Genomic DNA, 14,619 nt, shown 5'->3' with positions numbered 1-14,619 from the left:
CATCTTCCTTTGCAGATGAGTCAAGAGGAGTCTACTCGCTTCTATGATCAGCTGAACCATCACATTTTTGAACTGGTTTCCAGCTCAGATGCCAATGAGAGGAAAGGTGGCATCTTGGCCATAGGTAAGGACAGAGTCTCTGGTGACAATATCGACTGGGAACGATATTTGTGTCCACTGCACCCTGTATCTGCTGCTTATTAGATGCTTAGTTCATATTGGTTTATTGAATTTTAAGGAGCTCATGGCTTTCCGTGTTCTTATTTAATTCTAGCAACAGTCCTGACACGTGGGCAAAGCAGGTATTTTCAGATATGGAGTCTCAGAACCATTAAGCAACTTTTCTGGGCCAGACAGTGTGCCAGAGCTGAGACTAGAAGCCAGCTTTCGTTCCACCACCCCACGTAGCTGTTTGCAGGTTCTAATTTCTCTGTGGAGTATATCTGCTGTAGGGCTCATGAATGCAGAAGTAGAGTTGGGACAGTGAACAAAAGGCAGGTAATTTTCAACTCCCAGAGGCGGTCATCCAGCCTGCGATTTATTATTCAGTCCCAGTTTCTTCTCCTTTTCTTCTTGAGAAAACGAATTATGTATACTAAAATGAAAGCATTTTGGTTCATGCAAATCTCCTTGTACAAATATCAAATCTGTTGGTTAAAATGAAAATTATCTGCATTGTTTGCCATCTGGAAATTACAGTGTGTACTCAGAATGGAAGGAAGGGGTCATGCCAGCTTTCATTTCAAGGCAGCGTACTTGCCTGGACAGCGTGTGTTCATCCTCACCTGTTGCCTTTCTCTTTTCCAGCCAGCCTCATAGGAGTGGAAGGTGGGAATGCCACCCGAATCGGGCGATTTGCTAATTATCTTCGGAACCTCCTCCCCTCTAATGACCCAGTTGTCATGGAAATGGCATCCAAGGCCATTGGTCGCCTCGCCATGGCAGGGGACACTTTTACCGCCGAGTATGTGGAGTTTGAGGTGAAGCGAGCCCTGGAATGGCTGGGCGCTGACCGCAACGAGGGCCGGAGACACGCAGCTGTGAGTGCCTGCAGGAGGAGCACAGCCAGCCAGGCCTAGAGAGCGATGGCACCGTGTCGGGATCCCTCACACAATGTGCTTAGGTCTCCGAGGGGCAGAGAATGAGAGGGGATGCTCCAGGCAAAGACCCTGCTTCTTGGTGGTCTTAGGTTCTGTCCTGAATCCCTTTCTGTCTTCACCCTGAGCTTTGCACCTGAAGAGGAAACTTAAACATTGTTTTTCATTGCTTGAGAGGCAGCCCTACGTGCAGTGTTTATCCTGAGCTCTGATTTTCTAGAATCAAAATTGCAAGAGCCATAGCAGGAGAAGAAGCCACAGCCAAAAGGCTACAAAGCCCCAGACAACTGTGCTATCTGCATGATTCCTTCCGTGCCTTTGCCAAGGTCTCTGCATATACCGGGGGAATATGGAAGAACTGGGATTAAGAGAGGAGCCGGAGAAGTAGATACCTTCACTACCCCCAGTGGGAGAGTTGGTCAGCCTTTCCTGTTTATTTTGTAGACATTTGCTCATTGGTTGGTGCTTAGCCCAAACTTCCTCTTTTCCCATTGGCTGTTCTGCATTAGGAGGAGTGGTAGTTTATCCTCTTCTTTTGGGGGTACATCTTCCTTGGTTTTCGAAGCTTGTCCCTGAGGCTGGTTTGTTGGGCTAGGACGCCATGCTGTGAGATAGGAGAGAGTCTGTCTTCAAGAGGGAGAATTTGGACATGAATGTGTGGGGGTCACAGGTATCAGTCAGATCCTTTCCAGTCAGCTCCCTCAGGAGGAGGCAGCATCACAGGGAGGGAGAATGGTGTGGGGGAGGGGCCCACATTTGGACCCTGGTTCAAGTCTTGGCCTTGCCATTTTCTAACTCTGTAACTTGGGGCAACCTCTGATCCTTATTTTCTTTCACTGCCAAGTGAAAATAATAGCAAGATTAGGTATTAAACAAGATTTTTCATTCAATAAATGTTTATTGAATACTTGCTATATTCTAGGTATGGGTCTAGGCCAGTGATGGCGAACCTATGACACGCGTGTTAGCACTGACACGCGTAGCCATTTCTGATGACACGCGGCCGCTCAGGCGGCCGCATGCCGAGGATGAAACATTTGCTGCTCCTGAGGATGAAACATTTGCAAAATAATGTTTTTTCCTCAAAATGACACACTACCCGTGTTATGCTCAGTTTTTTGGCGAAGTTTGACACACCAAGCTCAAAAGGTTGCCCATCACTGGTCTAGGCTGTCGGTAGAGCAGGATACAAAACAAAACATGCCTGCCCGTCCAGAGCTTGTGTTCTAACATTACCAGCATCGTGTGTAAACACTCAAGGATAATGAACACGGATGTTTGAGCAGTTTTCCTTTACTTTCCTTCCTAGAGCCCCAGAATTTCCAAGTCTGCTCTTTTTCTAATGTATATAGGTTCTAGGAAGCCAGAAGCTATATTCCCGAGAGAACAAAACTGTGTGATACAGCTTGGCTGGTGTGGCTAAGTGGTTGAGCATTGACTAATGAACCAGGAGGTCATGGTTCGATTCCCGGTCAGGGCACATGCATGGGTTTTGGGCTCAATCCCTAGTAGGCGATGTGCAGGAGGCAGCTGATCAATGATTCTCTATTGATGTTTCTATCTCCCTCTCCCACTCCCTCTCTGAAATAAACTTAAAAGAAAAAGTTCCGTGATACAGATGAGAGTTCTGAGTGTGCCTTTCTCTCCTAGGTTCTGGTTCTCCGTGAGCTGGCCGTCAGTGTCCCCACCTTCTTCTTCCAGCAAGTGCAGCCCTTCTTTGACAACATTTTTGTGGCTGTGTGGGACCCCAAACAGGCCATCCGTGAAGGAGCTGTCGCCGCCCTTCGTGCCTGTCTGATTCTCACCACCCAGCGTGAGCCAAAGGAGATGCAGAAGCCTCAGTGGTACAGGGTGAGGAGATGGTTCCGTTCAACCACTAGCAAAGCACATGCTCGTAGAGTATCACTGGGCCTTGGGCAGCAACAGGCCCCTTGCCACACAGCAAGTGTCACGTTTGTTTTGGTCTCATGCTTTTTTTAAGCTCGGTATAAATCAACAGTTATTTTATTTCAATAAAGCAAAGATTCATGGATAGCATACCATTATTTCATGTACCACCAAGACTGAAAATATGATGCCAATTAAACTGTGACTCAGTGCCTTCTTGTCAACAATGCTAAGATATCTCTTCTCAGATATCTTAAAATAGGGGAAAATGGATATCTCATAATCGTTGAAATACGGTTGGTACTAATTTAGAAAGTGCCAGTTCTCTCTCTAGAATCCTGAGCCCTGTGCTGATTGCTCTTGACAAGAGGATTTACTAAGGAGCCTTGTACAACAAAAAGAGCCCTGAACATGGGATTGGAGACTTGGGTTCTAGTTTTGGCTTTGCTATGTGACCTGGGACAAGTCATGTAATTTTTTTGAGCCTCTATTTTTTATTTATTAAAATAGGGCTGTAATGGTATCTGCCTTGTGGTATTGGGAGAGCTGAAGCTAAATTAAAGGCGAGAGCTTGGTGAGTTAGTATTGTCGGTGATACTGGTACAAGGCACTGAGCAGGCACGCGAACCCCTCCGAACCCCCGTATGGATGGGGTTTGCCTGTGTTCTCTCTGATTGTGGACAGTGGGTGATTCAGGTATGCTCTGTCTCTGCACAGCACACGTTTGAAGAAGCAGAGAAGGGGTTTGATGAGACCTTGGCCAAGGAGAAGGGCATGAATCGGGATGATCGGATCCATGGAGCTTTGCTGATCCTCAACGAGCTCGTCCGAATCAGCAGCATGGAGGGAGAGGTGAGAAGCCACGTCAGGGGAGTCCAGCTTCTCCTCTGACAAGACAAAGCAAGGTCCTTGTCCTCACGGAGCTGGCATTTTGTAGGGGAAACAGGCAGTAAACAAATTACTTTACCTCCTTTAGCCTCATTTTCCTCACTTTTGACAGGGATTTTTACCTCACTGAGTTCCTGGGAGGTTTCTTGATACATAGTGGGAATTCCTTAGAGATTTGCCCAGCCGTGTATAGTGTGCTTCCACGGCAGCCCAGACAGCTCCGGGATCTTTGTTTACTCCCAGTAAAACAGGACAGTATCTCCTCATTCATAGATGAAATGAGATGCTCTTATTGTGGTACTTTGTAAATTACCAAGAACTATCCAAATGTAAGGTATTGTAATTTCCCAATACTGTGGGTGAGCTACATCATGTATATTAAGAGCTAGAATAATGCAGCATGAATAAAACATTACATTCTAGCAGGGGGAGACAGACAATGCACTAATAAGTACATCTGTATAGTGTACCTTATAGCAGTGAATGCTATGGAGAAAAGTAGGGCAGGGAAAGGGAATAAAGATGCTAGCATGGATTAAGGATTACCTTTTAAAATATGGTGATGTTTGAGCACAGTCATGGGAGAGGTGAGAAAAAAAGCCATACGAGTACCTGGGGAAGAGCAGTCCAGGCACAAAGGCCCTGAGGAGACCGGAGTACGCCGCTCTATTTGGGAAGCAGCAGGATCACCATTGTGGCTGAGCAGAGTGGGAGGAGGGAGGTAGTAGAAGAGGGGGTCAGAGGAATGCCTGGGGCAGGGCGGGGGCACATCACATAAGGTCTCAGAAGCCACTCTGTCGACTTCGTATGTGAAGTGGAAAGCTGTTAATGGTTTTAAGCAGTGGAGTGGCATTTGACTCACGTTTCAAAAGGATCGCTCTGGCCACTGCGGCTTATCGCAGGGGCAAGGGTTGAAGCCAGGGGTCTAGTTCAGGGAGAACTGCAGCAGTCTTAGCAGGGGACCTTTGTGACCTGGACCACAGTGGCAGCTATAGGGGTAACGGGTGGCTGGGTTCTGAATGTGGGATTTGGAGGTCGATGGGAGAGGGAAGAGTCCAGGTGTTTGGCCTGGGAAACTGGAGTTGCCGTTTACTGAGGGGGAAGATGGAGATGGGAGGGGCAGATTAAACTGGCTACAGGGTGGAAGGGCATCTCAAGATGGTAGCTTCAACTAGCATTGGAGAAGAGATAGCGTCCGAGAACCCGAGGTCGAGAAATGAGGAGCAACCATGGCGGGAAAGCTCTAGGTCCAAGAAGCCAAGTGAAGAAAGAGTGTCAGGGAGGAGGAAATAGTTGGATCAAATGCTGCAGGTAAGTCACATAAGTAGAGGGCTGAGAATTTAGCAGCATAAGAGTCATTGGTGACCTTGACAGGAATAGCAGACAAGATTTGGCGAGGGGGGTGGAATCTGTTGAGAAAAGTTTGGAAGTTTAGAAAATTGTTTTATATCCTCATTTTGGACTGTTGAGGGTGAATTGCTAAGCAGCCCTTTGAATAGGGAATAGATGTGAGTTCTGTGCCAGCCAGCATATTGCACATCTCCTATGGAATTCCTAGGGTTCTTAGAAAATGATTTGCCTAAGTTTTTTTTTACCTGGGTTTCCAGCCAGAAGCAAGAGAGCAGACTGGCCTTAACAGGATGCTGGAGTGGGGCTGCCCCTCACCTTAGCAAGAGACTTCCTTGCTGTGATCTTGGGTCTGTAGGCAAAGCAATTTGCAAATCAGCTTTCCCAAACCAGCTTGGGTCGGGGCAGGGCGAGTCCTTGGCAGTCGCACCCTACTGCTTCTTTATTGTTCAGTAGGTGGTGCTCTTTTACCTAAATTAGAACAAAATTTTGTTCTAATTTGTTACCCCAGTAGGTGGCCTCCTGTAAGGGTCTGGGGAAACCATCATCCTAAAGTCGAAGAGTGGCCACCGTCCACTTTGGAGCTAGTTTCTTTCGGGGGAGGGCAGATGTGCTGCTCTGTCGGCTCACAGTGCCTGGGCAAATGCTGCTTGTAAGTAAAGGTGGTGTTTTCCCCCCACATATGTAGCGCCTGAGAGAAGAAATGGAAGAAATAACACAGCAGCAGTTGGTACATGACAAGTACTGCAAAGATCTCATGGGCTTCGGAACGAAACCTCGTCACATTACCCCCTTCACCAGTTTCCAGGCTGTACAGCCCCAGCCGTCAAACGCCTTGGTGGGACTGCTGGGGTATAGCTCTCACCAAAGCCTCATGGGATTTGGGGCTTCCCCCAGCCCAGCTAAGTCCACTCTGGTGGAGAGCCGGTGTTGCAGAGACTTGATGGAGGAGAAATTTGATCAGGTGGGTGACAAGAGGCCCGTTCCCCCCTTCCAAGCTCCACACCTCCCTTTCCTTCGCCAACCCTGTACCCTTCCTCTCTCAGGTGTGCCAGTGGGTGCTGAAATGCAGGAATAGCAAGAACTCGCTGATTCAAATGACAATCCTTAATTTGTTACCCCGCTTGGCCGCCTTCCGACCTTCTGCCTTCACAGGTGAGGATGTCTGTGGAAGACGTCATTACCCACTGACGTAATTAAACAGAAGTGATTCCAAAAAGTTATGTGTGCTGCTCATTTGAAGCAATGCCAACTAGAGGCTAGTCCCTGGTTTCTTTGCCTCCCGTCCAGTTTCAGTCGTGTTAGTTCAGGTTTTCTACAGACGTCTGAGGTAGCAGCAGGTGTAGGCCCAGAGGCAGTTCTAGAGCCGAGCAAGTTCTCATGCATGGAAGCCAACAACAAGGTCCTGAACGGACTAAAAAGAGACCAAAGGAAGGGAGTTTCGTTTTAGATACTCGGTGGGGCAGCGAGGACTAGGCGACTGTCCTGCTTCTGCCTCTGAGGCGGTCACTGAGATGCGTCTCCACTCAGGAAGCAAGGGCTGCATGTCCCAGAGGCAGGTTTCATGGATCATGGACTGTGGGTTCCCATACTCCTGCCCTTTGTCAGCGGGAAGTGAATTCCTGGCTCCTGAAGGTGGCCCAACGCAGACACTGGGTTCCCTGAGGCCTTCCTGGATTACTCCAGCTAGAAATATTCCTTGCCTCTTCCATTATAGCCCCAGCTGTGCAAAGGCTTGTGGGTCAGACCTGGGGTGAATCCTGCCTCTGTCTGTAACTGAGGTTTTGGACAGTAACATTAAAACAGCGATCCCTGCATCACAAGATGAACTGCATTAATGCCTGAGCACCTGCTCTAAGTGCCTGGCTCAGAGTAAGCCCTCAAAAATGGAAGCTATTACTGCTGCCTCTAGGTACTTCAAATCCATTTTAGAAATTAGGTAAAGGTGACGATTACAGTACTGCTCCAGTTGCCTGCTCATGTTTATGTCCTGTTTCACCTCCGTATGTGCTGAGTGTAGAGGGCCCCTCCGGGACATGTCCTTGTACTTCACTGTGGTGCACATTGAAGCATTCAGGACCAAGTAAGAGCCAGGAGCGAAAGTGGAAGGCCAGCCTGACCCTTGGCAGATGCCATTCCCTAGCACAGACTCGTTTCACGCCGCCCCGCCCAGATGCAAGCAGGAGAAATCGAGACCTGATGAGCTGTTAAATGTGCTTTGTGCGAGAACAGAACTGCTGGCGTTGTGTAAGGACAAGACAATTAGCCACATAAAATCACTGAACCAGAGAGAAATGATATTATGAAAATCACCCCTATTTTTTCAGCTTTCCATTCTTCCCACTTGATAACCAGCAGCTTTTTTCTTTGTTAATGACCAGCCATGCCCCTGTTCAGTAGAGCTGTAAATGATCTTGGGTTGAAAGTCTGTGGTTCAAAAGAAAACCCGAATAACTAGGCCAAATTTGATGAAGGTCTGGCATGGCATGGAAGCAGTTCCCTAGTATGTTCCAAAGGCTGCCGGCTGCAGAACACAAAAGCTCAGAGGGCCCCTGGGTTATTCTTTTGAAGTGGGTTTTTGTTGTTTTATTAAATAATATACTAAAATATGCCATTGAAATTCAGCCTGGGCAGCCTCCAAAGTACATGTCTCATCAGGAAAGTGCTGCTTATTTAAAGTTTGTAGTTTAGAAGTCATTGCTTGAATTTCCTGATGATGTCAGCTTTCTGAACATCAAAAATACCCTAAGATTGGGCTGGAATCTCTAACAAAGTCAGATTCCTAAGCTCTTAGGGTGCTAAATCTAGAAAAGGAAATTCTCTTGAGTTAAGTCGGTTTCCTGCTGAAATGCTGTTCCCCTTTGCAAAAGCCTAGTTTTCCTTGTTGATATACTCTGGTTGTAGGGTCGTGTCACCGTGGTCTTCTGACTGTTTTCAAGCCCCAGCATGCTTTAATGTCATTTGCTCACAGGAGCTGTGGGAGAAGACGTGTCTTGTTAGAATAAATATAGTGATGTGCTGTTTGGGAGTCTAATGCACTGTCTCCTAACTGTGGCTCAGAAGCCCTCGACACCCCTAACTTTCTAATGGATGTGTGGTCCTTCCCTCTCTGCTGTTATGTGCTTCTGGTACACAGACTTGGGGCCAATAAAATGGAAGAGAAGAAATAGAAGAGGCAAGAATCAAGAAATTCCAGCCTTCACAGGAGTAATAACACTTTAGCCTAAATTGCCCAAGAATCACCTACCCATGCACATTGGCTTATGTAAACTTAATGAAAACACACATGTGGCTTTCCAAATTACAGACTCAATCTTGTTCTATTAAATATAACACTAACAGGAATCTCTAGGTAATGGCAGTGATTTCTAGGCCTAAGCTAAATGGAATGGTCTGTTTATTACAAACAGTACTTAGTATTACTTTAAATTTTCTATAATAAAATAGTTTAGGTGATCCTCTCTTTGTTTTTAAACAAGATGTAACATATATTCCTTAAACAGGAGGATGTAATCTTTTCCTCAAAATATAACGCGAATGGAACAATTATGTGATACTGTTTTGGAGACCCTATAAGTTTTGTGGGTTTTTTTTAATTAAAATTTTTATATTTTTAGTATTTCCAAAAGGTGTATTTGAAGAGTGATTATCAAGCATAAGTCTTTGGTTATTTAGTACATCCTCTAAGTTCTTACCATCTTTCTAACAGGCATTTTTAATTCTTAAATCTAAGTGATTTATGGGAACTCTGACCTTTGACATATAGACCAACCCTGACCTTGAGCCATACACTTTGTCTTTTCTGTGCTCAGATACCCAGTACCTCCAGGATACCATGAACCATGTCCTAAGCTGTGTCAAGAAGGAGAAGGAACGGACAGCAGCATTCCAAGCCCTGGGGCTCCTTTCCGTGGCAGTGAGATCTGAGTTCAAGATCTACTTACCTCGTGTGCTGGACATCATCCGAGCAGCCCTGCCCCCTAAGGACTTTGCCCATAAGTAAGCATCTCTGTTTTGATTTCCCCTGCCACCCTAGTTGGGAGAGGAAGGATGCACCATCCATCTCCATGGAGCTTAAGCCTGTTCTCTGCCTCCTTAACTTCCATGTCATAGCAAAATCTTATAAAGAACAGCCCTTCCTCATTTGAGCTCCAACCTTTTCCCAATGAAATGGCATTGATGCAAATATTTTGGGTTGGTTGAATACCCTGTGAGGATGTTAGGTGCCAGTGCTGTTTTCAATATTATTACTTGGAATCACCTGGTTTTGCTCTTTTCTCTGGCTTTCAAAGGTCTTATTTTGATATAAGACTTTTAAAGAGAGACTCCTAGACTGGAACTTAGTTGGATGAGTTATTCCATCTCTTGAAACTTTCCAATGAATCAAGCATGAAAACAACCGTTAGCACAGTCAAGATGGATAGGCCAGGGTGACTTCTCTCAGTCTGGGGGGGGGTCAGTGTTAATTAGAATTGTGTCTTTATATTTTCCTGTATTAGTAGCAAGGATTGTTCTGGTCAATTAATAAGCCTTACCTAATCTAAAACCCAGTAATCTCATGATAGGGAGAAGAATTTCTTTCCATATTATGGCTGCGCCCTGCACTTTATGGTCCCTAATGTACACATGTTCAGTTTGCTTCCTAAATAGGTATGTTGGCCAGCACCACACTAAACCATGTGGTGCCATTTGTGTGTCTTGGGGAAAGGGGCCCCTTCCCTCAAGACACATTACTGCCATCTGCTGGATTGTTGTTTTAAATGCTGTGGACAGATCCACAGTGACTCTGGTGTGATGGACCCCCTAGAATTGTGCAGTAGATAACCTGCACATGTTGTGTCCCTACCTGGTAACTGGCCCTCCTTGCCCCAAGGCAATTTTGAGGTGGGACCTCACAGAACGTTGTTGTGTCTAAACTAGCCCCTCCCTGGTTCTCTGCAGGAGACAGAAGGCAATGCAGGTGGATGCCACCGTGTTCACCTGCATCAGCATGCTGGCTCGGGCAATGGGGCCAGGCATCCAGCAGGATATCAAGGAGCTGCTGGAGCCTATGCTGGCGGTGGGACTGAGGTGGGTGTCGGAAATCTCAGCTTCCCCTCTCTCTGGTAGGGTGAGGCATGAGCCACAGTATTGTGACTGTGTTGAAAGAGCGAGGCATGGTTGTTTGCACGTTAAATTGGATAGGTAGGATAGTTCTCACTAAACACGTAGGCTAGTTTCAAATCCTAGTTTCAACACTAGCTAGCTATGTGATCCTAAGTTACTTTACTTCTCTGAGCCTCGATTTTCTCACCTGAAATGTGGGTATAATAGCATTTCCTGCTGTCTAGGGTTGTGGGGATTAAGTGAAAGAGTTCATGAAATAGGTACTCTTAGCACAGTGCCTTGCATATAAGAAGTGCCCAATTAATGTTGGCAGCTATCGTTTATATGTTTATTGGGAAAATTGCTTAAGATCTCTACACTAGTTCTCTTCATCTATAATGGATGGGGAACCTTTTTCTCCCAGGGGTCATTTGGGTAGTTTATAGCATCATTCGTGGGCCATACAAAATTATCAACTTAAAAATTAGCCTGCTATATTTCGTCAAATATTTAATTAAATCACCCCTAATGCCTTGGCAGGGCAAGCCCAAAGGATTTCTCATGCCTTATATGGCCCGCAGGCTAGACATTCCCCACCCTGATCTATAAAATAAGGACAGTGCTCTCAATCTAACTCCCAGGTTGTTTATTGAGACTTGGTCTTCTACAGTGGTCGCATTATATTCAGCAAATTCTCTCATGGCAAAACCCAGAAACGCATTGTTTTGAAATCTGTGACCAGGCCAAGAGAGTTCAGACCGTTTATTCTGTAGTATCCTATCTACTTTAAAGACCAAGCAGTGAAGGGGCCCGATCCCCTTGCTGGACAAGGAGGATTGTTTCTTCCCAAGAACAGACTGAATGTCATGTATGCAGCCCATGGATAACTGGTGCCCTCCCTCTCAGCCCCGCCCTCACAGCTGTGCTCTACGACCTGAGCCGTCAGATTCCACAGCTAAAGAAGGACATCCAAGATGGGCTACTGAAGATGCTATCCCTGGTCCTCATGCACAAGCCCCTCCGGCACCCAGGCATGCCCAAGGGCCTGGCCCATCAGCTGGCTTCCCCTGGCCTCACAACTCTCCCTGAGGCCAGTGATGTGGGCAGCATTACTCTTGCCCTTCGAACTCTTGGCAGCTTTGAATTTGAAGGTAAGAAATTGCAGTAGATCTTGGAAGATAGTGAGTGATGCTGGGAACCTTGAGAAAGGAATGCGGGTGTCTAGAATTCCTGGATCTTGCTAGGGGCTTTGGAGACAGGATAGCTGTCTCTGTAGCAGCTCATCTTTCCTAGAGTCTTTCTGTATATTGTTAATTCCTACTGCTTGTTTCTTTGTCCCATACTGCGTTTTGGGGCAGATGGTGTTTCAGGAAAAGTGTGCTTTGGTCCAAGGAACTAATGCTTCAGAGATGGGAAAGTCAGAGATGGAGCCCCTAGGCCCCCACCTCCAGGTAGCTAAGACGGTATTGAGTGCTTTAACAAGTGTGAGCATGGGCTTTGGGTGTTGGTATTCCTGTGGCTGTGTGATTTCCGGAGTGCTATGCGGTGTAGTTCAGTTTGGAATTCCAAGCTGCAGGTAAACTCCACTAATTCCCTAGAAAGATTTAGTTCAGGAGAGGAAAAGGGATACTTTGAAATTTAAGATCGTGTAGGCGGTCTTAGTCAAGCCTATAGGGAAACAAGCAAGTACCAAAAGCCTGAACATGCCGTCTCAGTACGGACAGCCATCTGTGTTTTCCCCATTGCAGTTCCTTCATCACATTGATTAACGTCCAGGACAGTTTCTTTGTAATGAATAGAAAGTAGCTATATTTAAACCCAGCCTACATCAGACTCTCTTTTTGGTATTTAAATCAGGAACTAAAATAGACAAGGTAAATTTGATCAAGAATTGTTTTACTCTCTGGGCTTGGGTCAGAATAAAACAAAATGATTTATTCTCTGAAGGGAATAAAAGACAGTTAGGATTGGAGAATGCCTTTTTTCTGTCTCCCAGCTCCTCCGCGTCCCTTCTGCCTTTCTAATGATTGAAGGCTCATTGTTAGGAAGAGTTCTGGGTCAATGTCTTGCTGATCAATATCTTGTTGAAAATTGAATTATAGCCATAAAGTGGAAAATGCAGCTAGCAAGTTGCAGACCTATTGTCTGAAGCAGCAGTGATTGTTCTGTTTTCTCTCTGCTTTATATCCAGGACACTCTCTGACCCAGTTTGTCCGCCACTGTGCGGATCATTTCCTGAACAGTGAGCACAAGGAGATCCGCATGGAAGCCGCCCGCACCTGCTCCCGCCTGCTCACGCCCTCTGTCCACCTCATCAGCGGCCACGCGCACGTGGTTAGCCAGACCGCAGTGCAAGTGGTGGCGGACGTGCTCAGCAAGCTGCTCGTGGTTGGGATAACAGATCCCGGTAAAGTTTATTAGACAGAAGCAGTCTCGGGCAGTTTCGAGGTTTGGGGCAGTTTCATTGCATGGCCTCTCCAGAGACCTTCAGCCTCATGGCGTTCAGCTCTTTCTCTGCCAAGGCTTAGGCTTGGCTGCTCCATCCTATTGTTGTAAGATAACCTGTCTTTAATTCTATTCTCTTCGTTCCTGTGAGTAGAGAAAAGATTGACAGGTTAGACGAGAGAAGGGGATCTGGAATCCTCTCACTGGGCTCACGGCAGTGGAGGGGACACTGGGGAAGGACTGGAAGGGTGAGCGCATTGAAGAGGTGTTCAAAGGCTCACTTGTTCTTGCAGACCCTGACATTCGCTACTGTGTCTTGGCATCCCTGGATGAGCGCTTTGATGCACACCTGGCCCAGGCAGAGAATTTGCAGGCCCTGTTTGTGGCCCTGAATGACCAGGTGTTTGAGATCCGGGAGCTGGCCATCTGCACGGTGGGCCGGCTCAGTAGCATGAACCCAGCCTTCGTCATGCCTTTCCTGCGCAAGATGCTCATCCAGGTAATGATATGACAGTCAAATCTAGAGGCACTGGGAGAGGACTTTCATCATGACAGCTGTTTGGAGAAAGAGAATTTAAAGATAAGATTGAGATACCTGGTAAAAGCCACACTTGGCTCCAAGGTCCACGTTTCCCCGGCTTTATAATTGGCAGTTCTAGTGTTTATCACCTCAATAAGTCTCTTGTCAGTATGACTCCAGGGTGCCTCTTAGTCCAGAGTAACCTCTCACACAGCTCTTTTTCCTGGCAAGGCACCAGCGATTCCATTTCTTGGCGCTCTTCGCTGCAGATGGTCTTCCCAGCACCTCTCTATCCTTCCAGGCTCCTGCTTTTCTTGCTGATGCTAGGTCAAGCACAGAGGCCAAATATGAGGTTCCAGCATTGTTTCTCATAGTTACTGCTCCTGGTCTGTGGTCCCTGGCTTTCATTCTTAAACAGTGTGAGATGCCAAACTAAGCTGCTTGGACTGGAGCCTGCGGTAAATTCAGATTGACATTGCTGGTAGATCCAGTAGGATTTTCTATTCTGGCTGAAACCTGTCTTGACCTACCCAAGTACGTTTTCTGGCATCCTGTGAGCAATGCGTGCTTCAGGCCTTCCTGCCTCCAGTTACTTCCACCACCTTTTCTGGGTCTCAGTGTGGCTCACCCAGTCATGTCCTGTCCCCCCATTTCTACCCTGTCCCCACCTCACCCTCTGCTTCCTGACTCTCTCCCATGGTTTCTTTTGAAATAAGCACTTTTCATAACATATAAAGAACTTAAACATAGAAAATCATTAATATATGTAATTTTTACCCTAGAGAAATGTCATTTATTCACAATCTGTCATAATTAAAGTAACCATAAATTATATTGTCATTCAATAAATCAGAAGATTTTACAGTGGCACTTCTGTTTTTAGCCTAATTGTTTATGTATTTAACTGCTGGCTGGGCCTGTGTTAGGAATACCTACTGTTTTGTCTTTTAAAAATACTTAAGGTTTTGGGAAGGAAAAGAAATCATTGTTGAGCCTGTAGTTCAAATCATGCTAGATAAGCTTGATGTAGAAATGTCTCCTAGTGAGAACAGCAGTGTGTTAATTCAGTTAACAGACCTTTGAGCACCTCAGTGCTCCAAGGTGTTCCAGTGTGCCGGGTGCTGGAAGCAGGGAACAGGCCAGGTGGGGCCTGCGTCCTCTGGAAGCTTACAGTAAGCAACCAGGCCGCCTCGCTGTCCTGGTACTGGGGAGCCTGAAGCACCAGTGAGTGCGCGTATCAGGACTGGACTTAGCCTCTGAAAGTCCAGAGTTTAAATAATCTCTCTTGTTTTGAAGATGCGAATTTTTCCGAGAGGAAGTACACATTTTCATGCCTTGATAGGGACATTA

The 14,619-nt window shown here is 46.4% G+C and overlaps 1 protein-coding gene across 1 annotated transcript in view; it reads left to right on the top strand.

The window, feature by feature from the left end:
- The window catches only part of MTOR (mechanistic target of rapamycin kinase), a 112,925-nt gene that overhangs the window by 3,117 nt on the left and 95,189 nt on the right, over positions 1 to 14,619 (top strand). Inside the window, exons 3-13 of the mRNA XM_008151774.3 lie at positions 16 to 124; positions 808 to 1,040; positions 2,748 to 2,948; positions 3,702 to 3,836; positions 5,908 to 6,183; positions 6,266 to 6,374; positions 9,032 to 9,218; positions 10,161 to 10,289; positions 11,211 to 11,455; positions 12,496 to 12,711; positions 13,043 to 13,248. Coding sequence (XP_008149996.1) covers positions 16 to 124; positions 808 to 1,040; positions 2,748 to 2,948; positions 3,702 to 3,836; positions 5,908 to 6,183; positions 6,266 to 6,374; positions 9,032 to 9,218; positions 10,161 to 10,289; positions 11,211 to 11,455; positions 12,496 to 12,711; positions 13,043 to 13,248 — 2,046 coding nt within the window. The remainder of the gene's footprint in view (positions 1 to 15; positions 125 to 807; positions 1,041 to 2,747; positions 2,949 to 3,701; positions 3,837 to 5,907; positions 6,184 to 6,265; positions 6,375 to 9,031; positions 9,219 to 10,160; positions 10,290 to 11,210; positions 11,456 to 12,495; positions 12,712 to 13,042; positions 13,249 to 14,619) is intronic.

This window comes from Eptesicus fuscus, chromosome 9 (genome assembly GCF_027574615.1).
Source record: "Eptesicus fuscus isolate TK198812 chromosome 9, DD_ASM_mEF_20220401, whole genome shotgun sequence".
Taxonomy (NCBI): domain Eukaryota; kingdom Metazoa; phylum Chordata; class Mammalia; order Chiroptera; family Vespertilionidae; genus Eptesicus; species Eptesicus fuscus.
The sequence above is the reverse complement of the archived record's forward strand: the minus strand, read 5'-3'. Positions and strand labels throughout refer to the sequence as shown.